The sequence below is a fragment of the Microcaecilia unicolor genome, chromosome 11 (assembly GCF_901765095.1).
Source record: "Microcaecilia unicolor chromosome 11, aMicUni1.1, whole genome shotgun sequence".
Classification (NCBI taxonomy): Eukaryota; Metazoa; Chordata; class Amphibia; order Gymnophiona; family Siphonopidae; genus Microcaecilia; species Microcaecilia unicolor.
In genome coordinates this window covers 9,805,355-9,826,054 of record NC_044041.1, presented here as the reverse complement: position 1 = coordinate 9,826,054, position 20,700 = coordinate 9,805,355, and the positions used below count along the sequence as shown (strand labels likewise).

The 20,700-nt window shown below is 45.5% G+C and overlaps 1 protein-coding gene across 4 annotated transcripts in view; it reads right to left on the bottom strand.

The window, feature by feature from the left end:
• Positions 1-9,249: 9,249 nt before the first annotated feature.
• The window catches only part of TBX5 (T-box transcription factor 5), an 85,767-nt gene continuing 74,316 nt past the window's right edge, over positions 9,250-20,700 (bottom strand). For 3 of the 4 annotated variants that reach the window (XM_030220125.1, XM_030220126.1, XM_030220124.1), the window contains exons 8-9: positions 16,164-16,405; positions 9,250-10,295 (exon numbers count right to left, since the gene is read on the bottom strand). In XM_030220125.1, coding sequence (XP_030075985.1) covers positions 9,712-10,295; positions 16,164-16,405 — 826 coding nt within the window. In that variant the 3' untranslated portion in view covers positions 9,250-9,711. The remainder of the gene's footprint in view (positions 10,296-16,163; positions 16,406-20,700) is intronic. The other variant, XM_030220127.1, reaches the window with a different exon arrangement.

Here is a 20,700-nt window from a genome sequence, read left to right as displayed (position 1 = left end):
CGCCAGCCATTGATTAAGCGGTAAGGTCTCATGCGGTAACAAAGCGGTAATGACCTACGTGCGTGAAATGCTACTTGACGCGTGTAGCTGATGCACTTCAGAAAATAAAAGGTATTTTTCAGATGCTCCTAGCGGATATGCCAAGAATGAAACTACAGCAAGGGCCACACGGTAACCGGGCGATAACTCCAAATTGGCATCCACTGGGCATTTATAGGTGCCTACATGGCTTAGTACAAGGGCCCCGGCATAATGGGCTGCCTAGTATTTAGCACACACTGATCATTAGTGCACGCTAAATCCATAAGTACATAAGTATTGCCATACTGGGAAAGACCAAAGGTCCATCGAGCCCAGCATCCTGTTTCCAACAGTGGCCAATCCAGGTCACAAATACCTGGCAAGATCCCAAAAAAGTACAAAACATTTTATACTGCTTATCTCAAAAATAGTGGATTTCCCCCAAGTCCATTTAATAATGGTCTATGGACTTTTCCTTTAGGGAGCCGTCCAAACCTTTTTTAAACTCTGCTAAGCTAACCGCCTTTACCACATTCTCTGGCAACGAATTCCAGAGTTTAATTACACGTTGAGTGAAGAAAACGTTTCTCCGATTCGTTTTAAATTTACTACATTGTAACTTCATCGCTTGCCCCCTAGTCCTAGTAAAAGCACCCCTAATGAGAAAGTGGTTGAGTGACAGGGCAGAGTGTGGTGGTCAAGAGAGTCCAGCTAGTGAAATTAAGTGATTGCTGCTTGCAATCTAAGGGGCTCTTTTAAAAAGACACGGGAGTGCTAGCGTGCAGGTAGAGCATGCCCAATTGGCACTAGCGCCAGGGTAGCGTGTGTCTGTGGTAAGTTTTACTTTGGCATGTGCAAAATCCCATGGTAGAAATAATTTTCTATTTTCTACTGTGGGGGGGGGGGGGGCGTTCCCAGCGGTAATATTAGTGTGCACTGCATGGTTACCGCGTGGGTAGCGCATGAGCCTTTACTGCTAGGTCAACGGATGGCGGTAAGGGCTTAGGCCGTAAATAGGTGCATGCTAGTTTTAGATTTTAGTTGAGAAGCTGGAGGAGGGAGGAGTGTACGCGCTCTTTATGCCTGATCACTGGGAATTTTTTTTTTTTTTTTTTTTTTGTGGGAGGAGGTGAGGGGCTGGTTGCTGTTTAGCTTGTGGGGTGCCCCGAAGTATTGTAATTTTGGTTCTGATGTATTTACTTGTAACCACTCAGTTAGCAGTAAGTAGGTTCCCGAGACTAAGTACTAGGGGGGAGGAGGGGTTGGAGGGGGTGTGGGGTGGGGGGAAGGGAACTTTACACGTTGTATGGTTCAACCGCGATATTCTATTGACTGTATGTAGGATGTTATGAGTATGTTAAGTTGTTTACCTTTGTTATAACAATAAATAAAACTTAAGGTAAAAAAATAAAAATAAAAAATAGCCTTTTTCCCAGCTGCGGTAAACAATGGCCCAATGCATGCCCAAAAGACACACCCAGGGTACCGCAACCCACTTTTAACTGCGGCTTTGTAAAAGGACCCTTAAGTTTTGATCTGTGGCAATGCGGGAGGGGGGTTAAATGACTTGTGCATGGTCAGAAGGAGCAGCAGTGAGATTCTACATGGAATGTTGCTACTATTTGAGATTCTACATGGAATGTTGTTACTATTTGAGATTCTGGAATGTTGCTACTATTTGAGATTCTACATGGAATGTTGCTACTATTTGAGATTCTACATGGAATGTTGCTATTCCACTAGCAACATTCCATGTAGAAGGCTGCACAGGCTTCTGTTTCTGTGAGTCTGACGTCCTGCATGTACGTGCAGGACGTCAGACTCACAGAAGCAGAAGCCTGCGCGGCCACATTGGTGATCTGCAAGGGCCGAAGTTGCTAGTGGAATAGCAACATTCCATGTAGAATCTGAAATAGTAGCAACTGTGGAGGAGTGGCCCAGTGGTTAGGGTGGTGGACTTTGGTCCTGAAGAACTGAGTTCTAGATTCCCACTTCAGGCACAGGCAGCTCCTTGTGACTCTGGCCAAGTCACTTAACCCTCCATTGCCCCATGTAAGCTGCATTGAGCCTGCCATGAGTGAGAAAACGTGGGGTACAAATGTAACAAAATAAGAGAATTACTAAGGTGGGAATGATAAAACATGGGTACTGAACAAGTGAATAAGGGTTAGGGATTAAAAGCAGCATCAAAAAAGTGGGCTTTTAGCCTAGATTTGAAGACGGCCAGAGATGGAGCTTGACGTACAGGCTATATTCAAGTGATTTTTATTTTTATTTTTTTTACCTATAATGAAAAACATATTGGAGCAGAGCTAATTAGTTTGATTTTGACAACATTGCCTAAGGATTTACCCACTTTTTTAATCATTAAAATTCATAATTTTTTTTAAAAAATATGTAATTTAATATATATATATATTCTGAAAGAATAAAGAAGAAAAGAAAAACACATTTACTATGAAAGATGAGACTCTAATGATAAGGCGTTACTGATATGTCTTTAATAGCACACTTCTAAGTACTAATGAGGACAGTGATTTCAAAACCAGTTATCAAATATACAATAATCCCACTGCAGTAGCATAGATAATTTCTCTAAATATTCCAGGACTATATCAAAGCAACCTTGCCACTTCTTCAAACTTTGCTAGTATCTGAATATTTCTTTAAGGGGTAGGAAAAGCCTCAGAGAGTTTGGATAGCTATAACGTCAGAAAGCTGTATCACAACAATTAAGCTCCCTTTTTCTTCAATCATCAGCTCAAAAACCTCCCTGTTATTTTATAAATCTGGCCCTGATATGCAGCCTTATATTTTGTCACAAGTCTTCACTTACTATTTTTTTTCTTTTTATGTATATTCAATAATCAATCATAAACAGGATTCCTTATCTTGAGGATTACAGCCTTGTCCTACCAGGACACTCCATCAGTAGTGCTTCTTACTGCAAATCAATCCCGAAATGGTTCAGGAGACTAGTGTGGTCTAAACAGGGAGGAGAAGCTGAGAGGGCCGACCGTTGATATTCAGCGGCACTAAACCGGATAGTGTCACTATATTGTTTCTGACCATCCGGGTACAATCTGAGCAGTGCTGGGGCATTTCAGGGGCGGAGTCAGGGTGGACCCTGAAGTTATGCGGATATTGGTGATTTTCAGTGCTGGTAACCACATAGCTAACCGGGCAGAGAGAACAGCAGTTTGGCATGTGGGTAGTGGCAGTGACTATTGTCCGATACCTACATAACTTCTAGGTCTGCTGAAGACCCAAATATTCAAAACCAATGCCTGGACATGGCCTGGCATTGAATATCCAGGTCAGATTAGCCAAAATGTAAAGAACAACAATACTATATGTATGGTACTAATAATACAAATATTTTGAGGAAACAAAGGGGGGAGTTATCAGCATGGGAAACCATTAAGATATGTTATATTACTGTTAACCCCAGTTATTAGTAACGTGGTCTCATTGCATAAAATGGAATCTGTGCTAAAATAGCAGGACTTGTGGTAGCCCATGTTGATAACTCCACCCCCTACACCCACACACTTAGGGCCCTGTTTACTAAGGCGTGCTATAGACATGCTAACTTTTTAGTGCGTGTTAAAAATTAGTGTGCACTAACAATAGAAACAACCATTATATTCCTATGGGTGTCTTTAGCATTAGCACATACTAATTTTTGGCGCATTCTAAAAGGTTTGCCCGCCTACAGCACAGCTTAGTAAACAGGGCCCTTAGTGCGAAGAGTTTCAGAGCTGATATTGTGATGTCATAAGGCCTCATTCCACCAATGCCTAAGAACCAACCTCATCAGTGATGTCACAATGGCTTGACTGTCCCACACTTAGGCTCACTTTTATTACATATAGCAGTGATTTCCATTTCTAGAGACATTCTTTTTTCTTTAATTAATGGGATATGTTATCAATGTGGGCTACTGTTAAGATATGCAATTTTACACTAACATGCTGTTTTAGCACAGGTCCCATTTTATGCAGTGAGACCTGGTTATTAATAACTGAGGTTAACAATAAAATAACACATCTTAATAGTAGCCCATGTTGATAACATCCCCCTTTAATGTGAAGAGTTTCAGTCTCTGGTAACCAGAGCTGAGATTGTGATGTCATAATGCCTCAGTCCACCAGTGCCTAAGAGCCAACCTCATCAGTGATGTCACAATGGCTTGACTGTCCCACACTTAGGCTTACTTTTATTACATATAGCAGTATAGCAGTGATTTTTAATTCTAAAGACATTTTCTTTTCTTTTTTTTTAATTAGGGAGGGAAGTTATCTACGTGGGCTACTGTTAAGACATGTTATTTTACTGTTAATTCCAGTTAGTATTGGCCAGGTCTTATTGCATAAAATGGGACCTGTGCTAAGATAGTATGAGTAAGTGGTAACATAACAACAGTCTCTGGTAACTGGAGCTGATATTGTGATGCCATAATGCCTCAGTCCACCAATGCCTAAGAGCCAACCTCATCAGTGATGTCACAATGGCTTGACTGTCCTATACTTGGCTCACTTTTATTACATATAGCGATGATTTCCATTTCTAGAGACTTTTCTTTCTGTAATTAACACTTTAGTGTCCAATGTTCCAGTAATAAGCCATATGGGAACAGATTGATGGGAACATTGGACACTAAAGGGTTAAGAAGGGAAGTTATCAATATGGGATACCATTAAAGACATGTTATTTTACTGTTAATCCCAGTTATTAGTAGCTAGGTCTCACTGCATAAAATGGGACTGTGGTAGAATAGCACAAGTTAGTGGTAAAATAACACATATTAGCGGTAGCCCACAGTGATGTTACCTCCTTAGTGTGAACAGTCTCTGGTAATCAGAGCTGATATTGTGATGTCATAATGCCTCAGTCCACCAGTGCCTAAGAGCCAACCTCATCAGTGATGTCGCAATGGCTTGACTGTCCTATACTTGGCTCACTTTTATTACATATAGCGGTGATTTCCATTTCTAGAGATACTTCTTTTTTCTTCAATTAAGTGAGGAAGTTATCAACATGGGCTACTGTGTTATTTTACTGGTAACCCCAGTTATTAGTAATTAGGTCTCACTGCATAAAATGGGACATATGTTGAAATAGCACAAGTTGGTGGTAAAATAACACATATTAATGGTAGCCCACAGTGATGTTACCTCCTTTGTGTGAACTGCCCAACTTGACATTTCGTTCTTTAGATTGTAAGCTCATTTGAGCAGGGACCGTCCTTCTTTGTTTATCTTGTACAGCGCTGCGTAACCCTAGCAGCACTCTAGAAATGTTAAGTAGTAGTAGTAACCAGAGCTGATATTGTGATGTCATAATGCCTCAGTCCACCAGTGCCTAAGAGCCAACCTCATCAGTGATGTCACAATGGCTTGACTGTCCTATACTTGGCTCATAGCAGTGATTTAACCAGAGGACATTGTGATGTCATAATGCCTCAGTCCACCAATGCCTAAGAGCCAACCTCATCAGTGATGTCACAATGGCTTGACTATACTTGGCTCACTTTTATTACATATAGCAGTGATTTCCATTTCTAGAGATACTTCTTTTTTCATCAATTAAGTGAGGAAGTTATCAACATGGGCTACTGTGTTATTTTACTGGTAACCCCAGTTATTAGTAATTAGGTCTCACTGCATAAAATGGGACATATGTTGAAATAGCACAAGTTGGTGGTAAAATAACACATATTAATGGTAGCCCACAGTGATGTTACCTCCTTTGTGTGAACTGCCCAACTTGACATTTCGTTCTTTAGATTGTAAGCTCATTTGAGCAGGGACCGTCCTTCTTTGTTTATCTTGTACAGCGCTGCGTAACCCTAGCAGCACTCTAGAAATGTTAAGTAGTAGTAGTAACCAGAGCTGATATTGTGATGTCATAATGCCTCAGTCCACCAGTGCCTAAGAGCCAACCTCATCAGTGATGTCACAATGGCTTGACTGTCCTATACTTGGCTCATAGCAGTGATTTAACCAGAGGACATTGTGATGTCATAATGCCTCAGTCCACCAATGCCTAAGAGCCAACCTCATCAGTGATGTCACAATGGCTTGACTATACTTGGCTCACTTTTATTACATATAGCAGTGATTTCCATTTCTAGAGATACTTCTTTTTTCATCAATTAAGTGAGGAAGTTATCAACATGGGCTACTGTGTTATTTTACTGGTAACCCCAGTTATTAGTATCTAGGTCTCACTGCATAAAATGGGACATATGTTAAACTAGCACAAGTTAGTGATAAAATAACATGTCTTCATGGTAGCCCATATTGATGACTATACTCTCAAATGAAGATGAATAAACCTCTATTCTGATATGTGCTATAATAATCCTAATAAATAAATCATCTTCATGGTTTACTTTGTTAATCTGTGGTCTTTTTCTGGCTATATACATCTTGTTTTCTGCTACTGTTCAAATTTTATTGAGGCAGAACCACCATGAATATGCTGAGTTAATTCTGTGTTTTCCCCATTACTTTTCAAGAACTTGCAGCTCTGATTTCCCCATAAATAGTAAGTTCCTCAACCTGCACATGGAAGCACTGGGATTCCAAAACCAGCATTGGCTTTTTGAGGGTCTGGACCTACACGGTGGGTCTAGCAGCTCTTTTTAAGAGGATGCAGGACAACACCTGCACTAGGTCTTTCTCTGCTGTCATCTACTATGTTACTACTTAGTAATATAAGCTCATTTTCCCTACAAAATTGGAACTGGATAGTGACTGGAAATGGTCAACCAGTTAGTAGGTGCCAAGTCCCCATCCCTACCCTGCTTTAATTCCATAAAAGGAAGTCCTTTTCAAAGCAAGGTTTGGATCTTTTCAGAACCCTCTATTTGACAAAATAAAAATGTCACAGCATATTTTGTAAACATTGCCACTAAGCAAGTAAAGACTCCTTTGAATTTTCCATGGCACCCTATGGAAAATGCCACCCCAAATTCCTTCTAAACGCACTGGCATTATCAAGAGAGTGCTGGGAGTGAATTGAGGGTGGAGAGAGGGTTAGGGCCACCAAGATCGGGGGGGGGGGGGGAGCAAAATTCTCTGAGACCAGCCTCCAATGGGGACCCGGTGCTGGGGTCTGTCTCTGTGCTGGGACCGGGTAATCATGTTAACGCAATTACCCGGGTCCTGACAGGAGCAGGAGAGAGACAGACCCTGGCACCAGGCGCCCTGTAGAGGGCTGGGGAGGAGCAGATGCACTGATGCAGGATGGTATGGGGCAGGGGGCGCTGGTGGCCTGAGTGAACAAGGGGCAGCAACTGCGTCCTGTGAGGGGGTTGCGGCTGTGGCGGCCCTGCCCTGGGCCTGGTTCTGCCTCTCGGCGGCCCTGGAGAGGGCATTCTGGCTAATTATGGGGATAGCAGCAATATTCAGCTACATAGTTGAATTTAGGCGACAAAAAGCTGTCCTGAATTAAACCGCTTAACCAGTTGGAGATAGGTTAAGAAGATGTCTATTTAATAAAGACATATAGGTGACTCAGGCGGGGTTAATCAGTGCTGCCTAACCAGGCAGTGCTGCTGAATATCCCATCTGCCTGCCTTGGCACTGTCTGGGAATTGTCAGGATGGTTTGGGGGGGGGGCGGAGTTATGTGGGCACTGGCAATATTCAGCAAGAGTCCCATATAGCTAACTGGGCAAGTAGAACCCTTTAAATAGCTGTCCTATCTTTGCCTGGTTAACTATGTGGGTACAGAACTGGATATCTGCCATACCCACAGAACTTCTGGGTCTCGCATCTGACCTGGACTACCAATGCCTGGGCTTGGACCAGCATTGACTATCCAGGTCTAACTTAGCTGCTGGAGATCATCGCTGCTGGCTCTGTCATCGCATATCATTACCAAATAAAAATGAGCAGAAAAAAACCACAACATTTCGTGCTTGAGAACTACGTAGAAACAGTGAACATTATTTCAGAAAGAATGCACACTCTTTACCAACAGTGGAACAACCACACATGGGCAAACCATTACGTGAGCACAAATTTGTGCGGACATGTGTGTCCTATCGGGAAAAGAGTGTGCGCTATTATCAGAAACCAGCAAAAATGTCCAAAATGGCCAGGAAAGCCCGAATAAAATGAAAATTCCCATAAATGACACTGCAGGGTCAGAGCCAGATGCCTCATTTTGGATGGACCTGAGCCCGAGAACCTCGCTCCTTGCCCGGCATCTCTCCCTCCCCTCCCCCCAGGCAAACAGGGGTCTCATAACTCCACTCCTTCACCCCAGTACCTTTTAAGTCCTTTAGGGGCGCTTTTATTTACTAAGCATCCAAAGTGTGTCAATTTGGAATTACCGCCCAGCTACCCCGTGGCCCGGGTGGTAATTTCATTTTTGATGGACGTCCACTACGCGTCCCAGAAAATACTTTTTATTTTTGGGTGCAGGGCACTAATGGGAGTTAAAAGGCATTCTACATGCGTACACCATTACCGCCTGGTTAATGCGCGAGACCTTACCGCTAAGTCAACGGGTGGCGGTAAGGTCTCAGACCCAAAATGGACACATGCCAATTTTCATTTTGCCGCATGTCCATTTTCAGTCACAATTTTTAAAAAAAAAGGCATTTTTATAGGTGCGCTGAAAAATGATTCTGCGTGCATCCAAAACACGAGCCTACACTGTCGCAGGGCATTTTTCAGCGCACCTTAGTAAAAGGACCCCTTAGTTCTTTGCCAGCAGTGAGCAATGGCTCATACCTGTTGCTCTTGCTGAAGAACTGACACAATTTGAAAAGTACCAGGGGTTGGGGGAGTGCAGTTAGGAAATCTCGATTGCCTGGGGTGGGGGGGGGGGGGGGGAGAGGGAAAGATGCTGGAAGTCTTCAGCTGGCTGGGCTCGGGGATACCACCAGCCACGTCATAGCTGAGTGAGACTGAGTTCAAAGTGGGTGGGCCTGTGCCCACCCAGGCCTACCCATGGCTACGCCACTATAAGATGGGAAAAGACACAAAGCAAAAACGTTCTGGCTGCCCATCCCTAAAAACCAGAACATGCCCAGCATTCTCTGAACGCAAAAACTGAGGCCAACTGGTAAATCCACTGAGAAAGCACACATGATACTGCGAACTTTGTGAAACGTGCAGCTTGCCTTCTCTGCAAGCTTCCAGCAAAAGCACTGACACTCCTTCAAGGGAAACAAAGCAAAAATATATTATTATTTATTATATAACAACGTTATCATTAACACCAAAAGCATCATCATAGTCTGCTCATGTCAAACAGGAAGTGTGAACCATTGGCAACCAGGAAGTAACAGTCTCTGAGGAATTTGGTACCAGGATTTGCCACTAGAACATTCCAGTGAATATCAACACATAGACACAACGGATACCACGGTCGACATGGTAATAACGCAATGTCAGAACAGCTAGGAAAAGGCAAAAGAAAATCTGTACCAGAGAGGAGGTTCATATCCACATGGGGGAGGTCATTTACAGAAAACATTTCTTCTATTAAAAGTCTGTGTTTTTTAAAGAACAAAATTGGTAAAATACCAGATCATGTAGGTTTTTTCCAAATCACTGGTTATATCAGAGTTGGACGGTGAATAAAACATAAGTTGCCTTCTAATGTTACTTTTCCCCTCCCTCACTCTTTGCGTTTTTTTTTAGATTCTGTCAATTTCTCACTGGCCATGTTAGCTACTCTCACTCCATTCTGGGATCAAGCTGACCCCGTGGACTGGATGGTACTGGTGTGGGGAGAGGGTTCTGGGCATGCTGTGAGGGTACAGGAATTCTGTGGGCTGCAAGGTGCTGGCAGATTGGATGCCTGTCTGAGGTCCACATTGCCGAACGATGGATGGGTGGGAAATGGAGGTCTGGTGCTGGAACATGCTGTGAGTGTCACCAATCTGGGGCGAAGTATGGTTGGCCACGCCGGTGAGCCGTGGCATTAAGGAGCCTGAGGTAAAGTGAGCAGAGAAGTGCTGGTAAGGTAACCTATCCACGGGTTGCATGGCAGTCACTGTACAGCTGCTGTAGGACGGAACACTGGGCCACGTGTTACAGCTGATATCTTCCAGGCTGGGCACTGGCTCCGTGGCAGCAGTGGAGGTGGCATACATGCAGGCCTGGCGCTGAGCAGAGTCTGTCCTGTAGGAGGAAGTCAGTCCTTGATGGTGAGAGTACGTGGATCTGTAAAACGGATCCTCCTCCGTGGGTGAGGTATCCATGTAAGTCTTTTTGAAAGGGTGTTCGGCAGTGGAGCAATCTTCTTCTGCTGCAAATAGAAAAGAAATATTATTATAAGAGTCAACAAAAAACAAAGATGTCTTTATTTTATTACACAACACCAAAGGAAGTGGAAAACACAACTTCAAGAGATCAATCTGAGACACCAGGGTGAGATGCTCCAGAAAACAAACTTTATTTGGACCCTACACGGTCCGTGTTTCGGCTTTTAAAAAAGCCTTCATCAGGGGTCGATCAGTGAGTGCACAGATATGTACCGATTGACAGTAGAGCACATGAAATGTTGTCTCCTTTTCCTGGTGGTCAGCTTCTTAGCTGGCTTCCGCTCCGATAATGGAAAAAAGAAGTGCGGCCCTTCTTTTTTCCATTATCGGCCGAGGACGCCCATCTCCTAATCCCGCCCCAATCCCGCCCCAGTCCCGCCTTCACTACCCTGCTGACATGCCCCCGTGAACCTTCTGAAGTCCACTGCAGTGCCCCCTAGGGTGCCTGGTTGCTGTCCTGGCATGTGATGGGGACCAGTGCACTACAAATGCTGGCTCCTCCCATGACCAAATGGCTTGGATTTGGCCGTTTTTGAGATGGGCGTCTTTGGATTCCATTATCGGCGAAAACCAAGGGCGGCCATCTCTAAGAACGGCCATCTCTAAGGGCGGCCATCTCTAAGGTCGACACAAAAGTTGAGATTTGGGCGTCCCAGACTGTATTATCGAAACAAAAGATGGTCGCCTATCTAAGGGTGCCCATCTCTAAGGATGGCCCCTTTATGGGGCCATCCTTAGAGATGGGCACCCTTAGAGATGGGCGCCCCCCGCTCAATTATGCCCCTCTATGTCTCATATAGTGGAGAGAAAGCCTCAAACTTAAACAGCCACATCAAAAATAGTGTAAAGCTGTGATCAATACTATCATAGGCAACAAAAAAAATCTATAATAAATATATAGTATAAACTCACTCATGCATAAACATTGAGTGTCTAGCACCAGGAAGCATCTTCCTGCTTCGTTCCTCAATACCAGTACTCAACATGGCTCTTAAACGATAACCGCCAAAAATGAGCATTAATTGATTTGAAGAAGCAACTCAGTCCCAAATCAGTCCCTGGTGCTAGACCCTCAATGTTTATCATAAGTACATAAGTATTGCCATACTGGGAAAGACCAAAGGTCCATCGAGCCCAGCATCCTGTTTCCAAGAGCGGCCAATCCAGGTCACAAGTACCCGGCAAGATCCCCAAAATGTACAAAACATTTTATACTGTTTATTCCAGAAATAGTGGATTTTCCACAAGTCCATTTAATAACAGTCTATGGACTTTGCCTTTAGGAAGCCGTCCAAACCTTTTTAAAACTCCGCTAAGCTAACCGCTTTTACCACATTCTCTGGCAACGAATTCCACAGTTTAATTACATGTTGATTGAAGAAAACGTTTCTCCAATTCGTTTTAAATTTACTACATTGTAGCTTCATCGCATGCCCCCTAGTCCTAGTATTTTTGGAAAGCGTGAGCAGACGCTTCACATCTACCCGTTCAACTCCACTGATTATTTTATAGACCTCTATCATATCTCCCCTCAGCCGCCTTTTCTCCAAGCTGAAGAGCCCTAGACGCTTATCCATGAGTAAGTTTATACCATGTATTTATTATAGATAGTGGGGTGGGTTTTTGCCTATGAGAGTGTCGAGGACAGCTTTACACTCTTTTTGAAGTGGCTGCTACTGAGGTTTAAGGCTTTTTCTCCATCTTATGAGATATAATATGGTTGTTTTTTCTTCAGGGGATTTGTGTGGTCTTTATTTATTTATTACATGTGTACCCCGCGCTTTCCCACACATTGCATGGGGGTACTTCTGTAGGAGGATTGTGCCTGGGTATGCGCCCAAGGCAAAAATAAATATATTTTTGTAGCGCTGAATATGACGGCACGGTACTTTCTTTTTAGCAAGCGGTAAGCCCGCATTGAGCTTACAGCCATTTTGTAAAAGAGGCCTCAAGTGACTTAAATAAGCTGGTGCTAATCCATGCATTATTTTAAAAAAACAAGTAGCGATAGTCTATTGACCACCAGTGCAATTGTATTAAATAGAGGCAGTGGGGGCATTCCATTTTTTATCCAGAACCAACTTGGTAGCCATATTTTGGTACGCTTGAAGTCTGGGGGGGGGGGGGGGTTGCCGTTGTCCTCACCAGCCATCCCCTCCCCTCCCCCAGTCAGGGCTGGTACTCATTGACCAACTGACGGTGGATGGAGGACTGAGTTGGCCAGAAGCAGCTACCTAGCAGAAATCCTAGTGAGGGATCTATTCATTAGGATTTATTTCCCACTTTTTTGAAGACATTCACTCAAGGCGATGTACAACGTAGTAACATAGTAACATAGTAGATGACGGCAGAAAAAGACCTGCATGGTCCATCCAGTCTGTCCATGACAAACTCATATGTGTATACCTTACCTTGAATTTGTACCTGTCCTTTTCAGGGCACAGACCATATAAGTCTGCCCAGCAGTATTTCCCGCCTCCCAACCACCAGTCCCGCCTCCCATCACCGGCTCTGGTACAGACCGTATAAGTCTGGACATAGACAATAGCAACAGAAAAACTATTCAAATAACACTACACATTATGGCACAGTATATGCTACTTAGAACACATACTGAAACTATGAATGGACAGCACAAGGTGTAGGCGGAGATGGAACATACAGACAGGTGAGATGGAAGTGAGTTCATGGGCCCAGTAGGCAGGTGACTTTAAGACTGCATCACAAGGCCTCTTATAAGTGAATGAAGGATAATTGTTAGTAATTATTGGAGCACATTTTGGTCTGAAGTTAGATTCTTTATTTATCACTCTTTTTGTTTTCATTTCCCTGACTTGCTCCATGTCTCTAAGTATTTCATTTTCGCAAAACAAATGGAAACCTTGAGCTGAAGAATTCTGAAAATGAAGCAGCCATGTGCCAGGTGGACCTCAGCTTGGCTTGCATTAAACATTTGGTGACATTTTATTTTCATAAACCCCTCTGAAGTGCATTATGACACTGCAGTGACTCGGAAAGAGATGAGGGGAGACGCAATGGCAGTGAAGCCACTGGTCTCTTTCTTCTGTTTATAAGCCCAGGGGTCAGTTTTTTGGGTTTGCTGCAGAGGAGACTGCCGTCCTTGTTGTGACAATTGAAGGAAGTGAGATAGGGAAGGGGGGTGATCGGGAGAAACCACCCATGGAGACACTACTTAGTGGGAATCCCAAAACTGGAAGGAAACTTCTGCTGATTCCTTATCACTTTACAGTGAAGGACAGTGATGGATTACTTGCCTTTTTGGGGACACAGATTTGATAAAGTGTTTCTTGTGACTGAAATCTTCTCCATGAAGAAAGTTCTGGGGAAGACAGAGGAGAAGCAGAAAGCTGTCTGACAATGCGTGAATGTGACACACAGCTGAAAAACTCTCTTCAAGAGGGATTCAGTTTGAAAGAAGGGAGACTCAGGCAGGGCACGATTAACGCTTTGGTGAACCTTAGGCAATCTAGCACATTCCGCCTCATCCTATAAGAGGTTGCCTAAAATTAGTCATCAATCGTTTGTGTCAGGGGCGTAGCCAGACCTCGCGGTGGGAGGGGGCCAGAGCCTGAGGTGGGGGGGGGGGGGGGTCACATTTTAGTCTGCCACCCCGCCGCCTCGCCATACCCCACAGCAGCAAATACCTTTGATGGTATTGGTCCCCAACCCCCACCAGCCAAAGCCTTCTTCAGCGTCGGTCTCCTCGCCTGCCCCCACCTCTCCCCCTGCTGCACCCCACAGCACAACACGCTCAGTTTCATTTAAAGGAATGTGCAGGATGTCAGGAGGAAGAAAGCACAGGGCAGCAAACGCAGCGCGCTGGAGACCGGTGCTGAAGAAGGCTTTGGCTGGCAGGGGTTGGGGACCAACGCCATCAAAGGTATTTGGTGCTGTGGGGTGTGGCGAGGGGAGCACCAAGCTGGTGGGTGGAGCGGCGAGGTGGTGGGCGGAGGTGAGGAGACTGGTGCTTGAAGTCAGCAAAACCAGGGGCTCGGACAAAATCTGAGGGGGCCCAGGCCCCCGTGGCCCTACCTAGCTACGCTACTGGTTTGTGTAAATTATAGAACATTAGCACATAAATGCAAGGGGGGTATATGTGGGCGAGGCTAGAGAAGGGTGTGGGCATGAGACTACCACTACAGCATTCATATCACTAATGACCAAAATAATGAAAGGAATAGTGACCAACCAGGTAACCGACTACCAGACACAACATCATCCTTAAACACGGTTCATAGAATAGAGCTTTTTCCTGTGCCTATATATAGAATCTGAGGGTATATATGCCTCAGATTCACAGTTGCCTACCTTTGTAAATTTAGCCCTGGAATTTGAATATGTTCGCCAAACAATGAGTCGATTATTTGATAAAAAATGCAAAAAAAAAAAAAAATTAAGGGGTCCTTTTACTAAGCTACGTAGGCGACTACAATTTGGAACTATTGCCCGGCTACTGTGTGGCCTGGCCGGTAATTTCATTTTTTAGGCACGCCCACTACACGTGCCGAAAAATATATTTTATTTTCTGGCGCTAACCGGGCAGTAAACGGCATTGTATGCGCGCTGACGATTACTGCCCGGTTAACGCATGAGACCTTACCGCTAAGTGAATGGGTGGAGGTAAGGTCTCAGGCCCGAAATGGATGCACGTCCATTTTCGACCAAAAAACAAAAAGGCCTTTTTTGCAGGTGCGCTGAAAAATGGACCTGCCCGCTGCCAATACACGCATCTACACCGGCGCAGGCCATTTTTCGGCGCACCTTAGTAAAAGGACTCCTGACGGAAGAAATAAAGTAACTAAGAGAAATAAGATCTAGAAAGAGAGACGTAAACAAACCGATAGAAAGAAGAGAGACAAAGCCTTCAGCACCTAACCACCTACCTCTATTCAGGAAATCTAGACTGCCCCAACTTGACATTTCGTCCTTTAGATTGTAAGCTCCTTTGAGCAGGGACCGTCCTTCTTTGTTAAACTGTACAGCGCTGCGTAACCCTGGTAGCGCTCTAGAAATGTTAAGTAGTAGTAGTAGTAGTAGTATTACATATAGCAGTGATTTAACCAGAGGTGAGATTGTGATGTCATAATGCCTCATTCCACCAATGCCTAAGAGCCAACCTCATCAGTGATGTCACAATGGCTCGACTGTCCTATACTTGGCCCACTTCCCCCCTTAGTGTGAAGAGTTTCAGTCTCTGGTATCCAGAGCTGAGATTGTGATGTAATAATGCCTCATTCCACCAATGCCTAAGAGCCAACCTCATCAGTGATGTCACAATGGCTTGATTGTCCTATATTTGTCTCACTCTTATCTATTAGATTGTAAGCTCCTTTGAGCAGGGACCGTCCTTCTTTGTTAAACTGTACAGTGCTGCGTAACCCTAGTAGAGCTCTAGAAATGTTAAGTAGTAGTAGTAGTAAAGCAAGGAAGATTAGAGAAAGACATTCACATACACACACGTACACAAGAACTGTGAAAGGAAAAGAGACAAAAGACGCACAAAAGAGAGAATAACTGAGCCAGACCATGAAAGATCAGGGAGAGACAGACAGAGACAGACACGCAAACACTCAGAGATAGACAGGCAGAATGAGGAGAATTGCACTCAGTGGCGTACCAAGGGGGGGGGGCGGTCCACCCCGGGTGCACGCCGCTGGGGGGTGCCACGGCGCGCGCCTGTCGGCTCCGAGTTCGTTAACTTCGCTCGTTCGCTGCAGCTCCCTCTGTCCCGGAACAGGTTACTTCCTGTCATTTCGCAGGGGGGGGGGGGGGCGCATCGGCGATCCGCCCCGGGTGTCATCCAGGCTAGGAACGCCACTGATTGCACTTACCTGTAGTTTGACCTTTCCTTTTGGTGCAGTGGTAAATATGACTCTGCTCCTGCACCAGACTGGGATATGGATTGGAAGAAGGCAGCAGGTCCTGGGAGGTACTGGACACACCATTTTCACAGGGAAACTGGGAGCTCAGGTTAGCAGAGGATGACAAGCCCCTGGTCTCTCCACCGAAAGGGCTCTGATTAGAGACCACTTTCTGTCTCATGGTGCTTCTGGGGACCACAGGATACTCCTTACTGAAAATGAGCAAGAAAAGCAATCATGATGCATTAATGAGACAGCACAGCACTGGTCTTGAGTTAAATAGGACAGTAAATAAATAGAATAGAATAGAATAACCTTTATCAGACCCAACGGAGATGTAAACAGGAAACAAGATGATGCATTCACATATACAGTGATTCTGAGCACCAGATACAATTAATATCCCATTCCTTCCTGGCGTCAATTTAAAAAATGATTACTCAGCAGTTATTTCGTGAAAGAGTACAGGGGAAGAACAATTAAAACCTTTGCTGTCCTGGCTAATTATTTTCTCCTGTAAGGCATTCGAATCTGGGCTTAGCATGTCTTAACGTGGAACTTTCCCATGCGCCAAACCCAGATTCCACGCGGCACTTTTCAGGGCTTTTAATTTTATTTTTATTTTGCATTTCCCCACACTAATATTACTGTCAGCGCAGGGGATTGCAAAACATTAATGCGAGAGTACTTAATGTCTTCTATTTAGAAGTTGCTAAGTCCTCCCACATGAACTCCGTGTTAGCCGATGAACACGTGCTAGCAGGGGCATAGCCAGACACCCAATTTTGGGTGGGCCTGGGCCCAATATGGGTGGGCAGAAGAACTCTGCCCTATCCCTCAAGTGCTTTGGTCTCTCCCTCTCTCGCCTTTATACCATATGGAGGGGAATAATCGAACGAAAACGTCTATCTCCATGGGCGTTTATCTCCGAGAACGGGTCCGTGAAGGGGCGGACCGAATTGTATTTTCGAAAAAACATGGACGTTTATCTTTTTTTGAGCTGGGCGTTTTTGTTTTTCAGCGATAATGGAAACCGAAAACGCCCAGCTCAAAAACGAATAACTCCAAGACATTTATTCGTGGGAGGGGCCAGGATTCGTACTGCACCGGTCCACCTCACATGCCAGGACACCAACCGGGCACCCTAGGGGGCACTTTTACAAAAAAAAAAAAAAAAGGTAAAACAGCTCCCAGGTGCATAGCACCCTTCCCTTGGGTGTTGAGCCCCCAAAATCCCCCTCAAAACCCACTGCCCACAAGTCTACACCATTACTATAGCCCTAAGGGGTGAAGGGGGGCACCTACACGTGGGTACAGTGGGTTTGGGGGGCGGTTTGGAGGGCTCCCATTTACCAGCACAAGTGTAACAGGGGGGGGGGGGGGGGTATGAGCCTGGGTCCACCTGCCTGAAGTCCACTGCTCCAGTGACCTGCATACTGCTGCCAGGGAGGTGGGTATGACATTTGAGGGTGAAAATAAAAAGTTGTGAAACGGCATATTTTGTGGTGGGAGGGGGTTCGTGACCACTGGGGGAGTCAGGGGAGGTCATCCCCGATTCCCTCCAGTGGTCATCTGGTCATTTAGGGCACTTTTTGGGGCCTTATTCGTGGAAAAACAGGGTCCAGGAAAAGTGCCCTAAATTCTCGCTAAAAATGCATATTTTTTTTCCATTATCGGCGAAAGGCGCCCATCTCTGATTGGCAGATAACCACGCCCCAGTTCCGCCTTCACCACGCCTTCGACACGCCCCCATCAACGTTGTCCGCATCCACGACGGAGTGCAGTTGAAAACGTCCAAATTCGGCTTTTGATTATACCGCTTTATTCGTTTTTGGGAGATAAACGTCTATCTCCCGATTTGGGTCACAATATAGGCGTTTTTCTCTTTCGATTATAAGCAGGATGGTCTCTCAGACATCCCAGTAACCTTTTAAATAGCAGATTTTCACTGGCAGCGAGCAGCAACTAATACACACTGCTCATGTTGGCCCCACAGCCTTCCCTCTGATGCAACTTCCTGTTTCCGCATAGGTGGGAATACATCAGAAGGAAGGCTGTGGGGCCGGTGTGAGCAGTTTGTATTAGTCGCTGCTTGCTACAGGCGAAGATCTGCTATTTACAAGGTATGCAGGAGGGATAGTTGGGAGTTTTCGGCTGGTGTGGCTTAGGGATCCCTGCCAGCCACATCATAGGTGTGCTGCTACTGGGTGGGCCTAAGCCCAAAGTGGGTGGGCCTGGGCCCACCCAGGCCCACCCTTGGCTACGCCACTGCGTGCTAGTGCAAACACACTTACTGGTTAAGACTTGAATGTTCATTCTGTGTCTATGACACACCCCTTCTAAAATAATATTTTAAGAAAATAATTCATGTGCGATTAAAATGTGCTAACGAGCAAAATACTGCAAAACACCTCAGTGCATTTAGAAGTAGCCTGTTTTTATTTTTTATTTTTATTTGTTGCATTTGTATCCCACATTTCCCCACCTATCTGCAGGCTCAATGTGGCTTACAGTACGCCGTGGTGGCGATCGCCATTTCCGGATTGAGTAATACAAAGTGGTATTGCATTGAGTCATAAATGGTAGAGTAAATTATAGAGTAATTAGATAATCAGATCATTTCCGGCTTGAGAATTAAGGTGGTACTGCGTTAACCAGGGGCGTATCTGGACTCTGGCGGTAGGGGGGGCCAGAGCCAGAGAGAGGGGGCACATTTTAGCCCCCCCCAACGACCCCCCCCGCCGCCACTGCCACCACTGCCGCCATTGCCGCCATTGCCAGAACCTCCCCACCAACGACTCTCCACCCTCCCCCCCCGCTGTCAACCCTCCCCCGCTGCCGTTGTTTACTTTTGCTGGCGGGGGACCCCAACCCCCCGCCAGCCGAGGTCCGCTTGCCGCTTTTAAAGATATTTCTTCAGCTGGCGGGGGACCCCAACCCCCGCCAGCCGAACCGACGTCTTTAAAGTTCTTCTTCGGCCTCCGTGGCCGTGCTGCAGTTGACTGTTCAATCCAGTTCAGAGTCTGACGTCCCAGGACCCCAACCCCCGCCAGCCGACCCGACATCTTTAAAGTTCTTCTTCGGCCTCCGTGGCCGTGCTGTAGTTGACTGTTCAATCCAGTTCGGAGTCTGACGTCCCAGGACCCCAACCCCCGCCAGCCGACCCGACGTCTTTAAAGTTCTTCTTCGGCCTCCGTGGCCGTGCTGTAGTTGACTGTTCAATCCAGTTCGGAGTCTGACGTCCCAGCACGTTGTCCTGCAACGTCGGGTCGGCTGGCGGGGGTTGGGGTCCCCCGCCAGCTGAAGAAATATCTTTAAAGGCGGCAAGCGGACCTCGGCTGGCGGGGGGTTGGGGTCCCCCGTCAGCAAAGGTAAACAACGGCAGCGGGGAGGGTTGACGGCAGTAGGGGGGTCCAGGGCAAAATCTGCGGGGGCCCAGGCCCCTGTGGCCCCACGCAGATACGCCCCTGGCGTTAACGTTCATTAGTGACAGAGTGATTGAAGCAGTCAGGTATAGGGAGTTCGGTTTTGTCTAGTTATGGAAGAGTTTCGTTGTCTGGTGTTTAGGATGGATCATTGTGGTATGCCTTTTTGAACAGATTGGTTTTTAGTAATTTTCGGAAGATTGTTAGGTCGTGTGTTGTTTTTATGGCATTTGGTAGTGCGTTCCATAGTTGCGTGCTAATGTAGGAAAATCTGGATGCATATGTTGATTTATATTTAAGTCCTTTGCAACTGGGGTAGTGGAGATTCAGGAATGTGCGTGCTGACCTTTTTGTGTTCCTGGTTGGTAAGTCTATGAGGTCTGACATATATGCCGGGGCCTCACCGTGAATGATTTTATGGACCAGGGTACAAATTTTGAATGCAATTCGTTCTTTTAGTGGGAGCCAGTGTCGTTTTTCTCTTAGGGGTTTGGCGCTTTCGTATTTCGCTTTTCCAAATATGAGTCTGGCAGCTGTGTTTTGGGCAGTTTGGAGTTTCTTAATGATTTGTTCTTTGCAACCGGCGTAGATGGTGTTACAGTAATCTAGGTGGCTTAGCACCATTGATTGTACCAGGCTGTGGAATATTTCTCTTGGGAAGAAAGGTTTTACTCTTTTGAGTTTCCACATTGAGTGGAACATTTTCTTTGTTGTATTTTTCGCGTGGCTTTCTAGTGTGAGATTTCGGTCAATTGTAACTCCGAGAATTTTCAGGCTGTCCGAAACAGGAAGGGAGTAATCCGGGGTGTTTATAGTGGTGGGTTTGTTCGTATTATATTGTGATGAGAGGATAAGACATTGTGTTTTTTCTGTGTTGAGCTTTAGTTGGAATGCATCCATTTTCATGCACTAAGGGGCCCTTTTACTAAAGGGTTGGCGCATGGCAACAGGCTTGCCATGTGCCAATCCAGAACTACCGCCGGGCTACCACAAGAGCCCGGCAGTAGCTCCCACCTCCAGCGTGCGTCATTTCCTGTGCTACAAAAATATTTTCTATTTTTGTAGCGCCAGTGCTTACCCAG